The sequence below is a fragment of the Labrus bergylta genome, chromosome 23 (genome assembly GCF_963930695.1).
Source record: "Labrus bergylta chromosome 23, fLabBer1.1, whole genome shotgun sequence".
Classification (NCBI taxonomy): domain Eukaryota; kingdom Metazoa; phylum Chordata; class Actinopteri; order Labriformes; family Labridae; genus Labrus; species Labrus bergylta.
The window spans coordinates 492,652-495,151 of record NC_089217.1 but is presented as its reverse complement, the minus strand read 5'-3'; the positions used below and the strand labels follow the sequence as shown (position 1 = coordinate 495,151).

Sequence of the window (2,500 nt, the reverse complement as noted above, 5' to 3'; positions counted from 1 at the left end):
ATGTTACATGTTACCCCTTTAAAACATTTAAAACTACTGCTCTTTTAAAAACAATTCATAAAAACGGTGTTAATAGATTAATGTTAAAAGCAAGCTGTTCGACACTGCAATGACTCAAGGCAGTGTTGCCAGATTTGGTGGCCTCTCCAGCACTATCATATATCACATATCATAAGAAGAGGAGGATATGTGACCTTTAAAGCTGACGTTAGCAGTGTGTTTTGTGATTCAATGCTTCTGTGTGTATTCGTTCTCACCCCCTGTGTCAGAGTCATGGAAGTTGGGGTCCAGGCCTTTCTCCAACCATTTTGAAACCTTCTCCACGTTCTTCTGATGAACATGCTCCATGAAGCGCTTCAGATTGGCCTGAAGAACACAAACATGGAGTCAGTGAGGGAGAACATGTTCATGATGAAACACTTTAAAAAGACATCCAGACACAAAATCTGTGTCTATATCTGCACTTAATGTTATTAAAGTGTGTGTGTGTGTGTGTGTGTGTGTGTGTGTGTGTGTGTGTGTGTGTGTGTGTGTGTACCTTGGTGTGTAGCTTGGCCAGCTGTTTATCGTCCACGTAGCTCTGCGTGTAAACTCTCCGCTTGTAACGAAACTGTGAAATAAAAAGGTGAAACATCAGTGCTGGTCTGAGTTCAGACGAGAGATGCTCACACAGATATTATTTATTTTTTATTTTCTAATGTCTTCATCGGAGAGAGAGGACAGTGATAGAGTGTAAATCCTTAAAGTAATAATAATAACAATAATAATAAATATATATAATATATTATAATATAATAAAGTACAGAGAATCTAAAGTGAGTTGAATTAGTTTGACAGATAAAGAAAGATAAAAACATCAGATTCATCCCTGGATGTGAAATGTTTTTTATACTCTACCTCCAGGTATGGGATGGGCGTGATGGGAGGAAGGGGATACTCCTTCAGCAGCCGCTCCTCGTCCAGAAACTTTCCGGCTCGGCCGTTGAACGCCGGCTGGAAGAGACCATAGTTCAAAACATCCGACAGAGACTGAGTCAACGTCACCAGAACCCTCTGCTTACTGGTCCAAACTGGTAACTCTGGGTCCAACCGCAAACACTTCTGAGAGGGCCAGAGACAGACAGACAGAGAAAGAGACAGACACAGACAGACACACACACAGGTTTGTCCTGCTGATTCGTTCTTTTTGTTGTTGTTTTTGTTTGATCCTCTCCTGATATACAAACACAGCTTACACCTCTATTTCTGTAAAGATCTGAAGATATATTTGTGTTTTTTTACCGTCTGCTGCAGGTCTGGGATGCCAATGCGGACGACGATGCTGTTTCCGGAGGGCGTGTCATCTCCGTCGTCGTCCCTGGTGACAGCAGAGCCAATGGGGTTGCCGTTTGTAACCGCCTGTTGGCGCGGGCGATCATGTTTGGTGTCAGCAGCCGGACTCAGAGGCATGTGGCTGAAAAACACAAACACACAAAAAAGATATGGACCGTGGTCACCCTGAGCGAGAGCACAGCGCCCCCTGTAGTTCAGAGAGCTTATTGAACAACGAGCCAAAATGGCCGTGAGAGTGAAGACAGAGGATCAGACTTTAAGGAAACATGCAGCAGCCAGTATGTCCTCCTTCTAACTTTAGATTCTGCTCCTGAATGCTCTGGATTTGTTTGGACCAGAGAAGGTAGGCGCTTTTAAGACACGCCCCCACACGGCCGTTTTGGACGCCCCTCGGTTTGTCAGATATGAGAGCAGTTATCAGGTCAACAGGTGTTGCAGCGATGGAAGCGGTCAAGAGAAGTGGTTCAGATAGAAGTGATTGTAGAGTCTTTTTAAATAATTAAAGATGTGTCTCTGCATTATTAGAAACAGTTGGAGCTGGGTAAGACTCTGCCAGAGACACACAGATGAATTAGCATGAAACTGACAGCCTCCCACTGACTCTTCTCACTGCAGACATTTAGCATTTTTAAAGGTGTAAGTAATAACAGTGATGATGGCTGCTTCCATTAAGGTGTCCCACTGCATAATTAAAAGCAACACCGACATATTAGTTGAATTAATTACACTTGTGATTTCCCGGGAACACTGTGACAAAGGTTTAAAACAACGACCCGGTGTCTCATCGTCCACACTGACGCGTCTGCAGCTCGCTCTGCTCTCTCCTGAGGTTTTGTCTGAGTATTATTCAGATTGTCTGCTGACTTTGACCTCCACCTTCTCGCACGCTAATAACGGCCCGAGGATGTTACATCACATCCTGTTTTTTCCACTCTGTGCAGAATGTGCTCACACAAACACACAGACACTCACACATAACACAGAGAGGTGTCTGACTGTTCTGGAGGAAAGTTGAACCTCCCGTTAAACAAGTTTCAAGACTTTAAAGGAGCGATATGTAACTGTGACACCTAGTGTTTAAAATGGGTACTGCAGTCTAAATTCAAACATCAGAGAGAGCTGTCCTGTCCCGGGCTGTTCCTCATTAATATTAGAAATGTCAGATCAG

The 2,500-nt window shown here is 43.7% G+C and overlaps 1 protein-coding gene across 1 annotated transcript in view; it reads right to left on the bottom strand.

Annotated features, from left to right (window-relative positions):
• Positions 1-2,500, bottom strand: part of shank3b (SH3 and multiple ankyrin repeat domains 3b) — a 41,266-nt gene that overhangs the window by 19,024 nt on the left and 19,742 nt on the right. Inside the window, 4 exon segments of the mRNA XM_065951613.1 lie at positions 258-366; positions 539-610; positions 898-1,101; positions 1,282-1,453. Of these exon segments, the coding sequence (XP_065807685.1) occupies positions 258-366; positions 539-610; positions 898-1,101; positions 1,282-1,453 (557 nt within the window).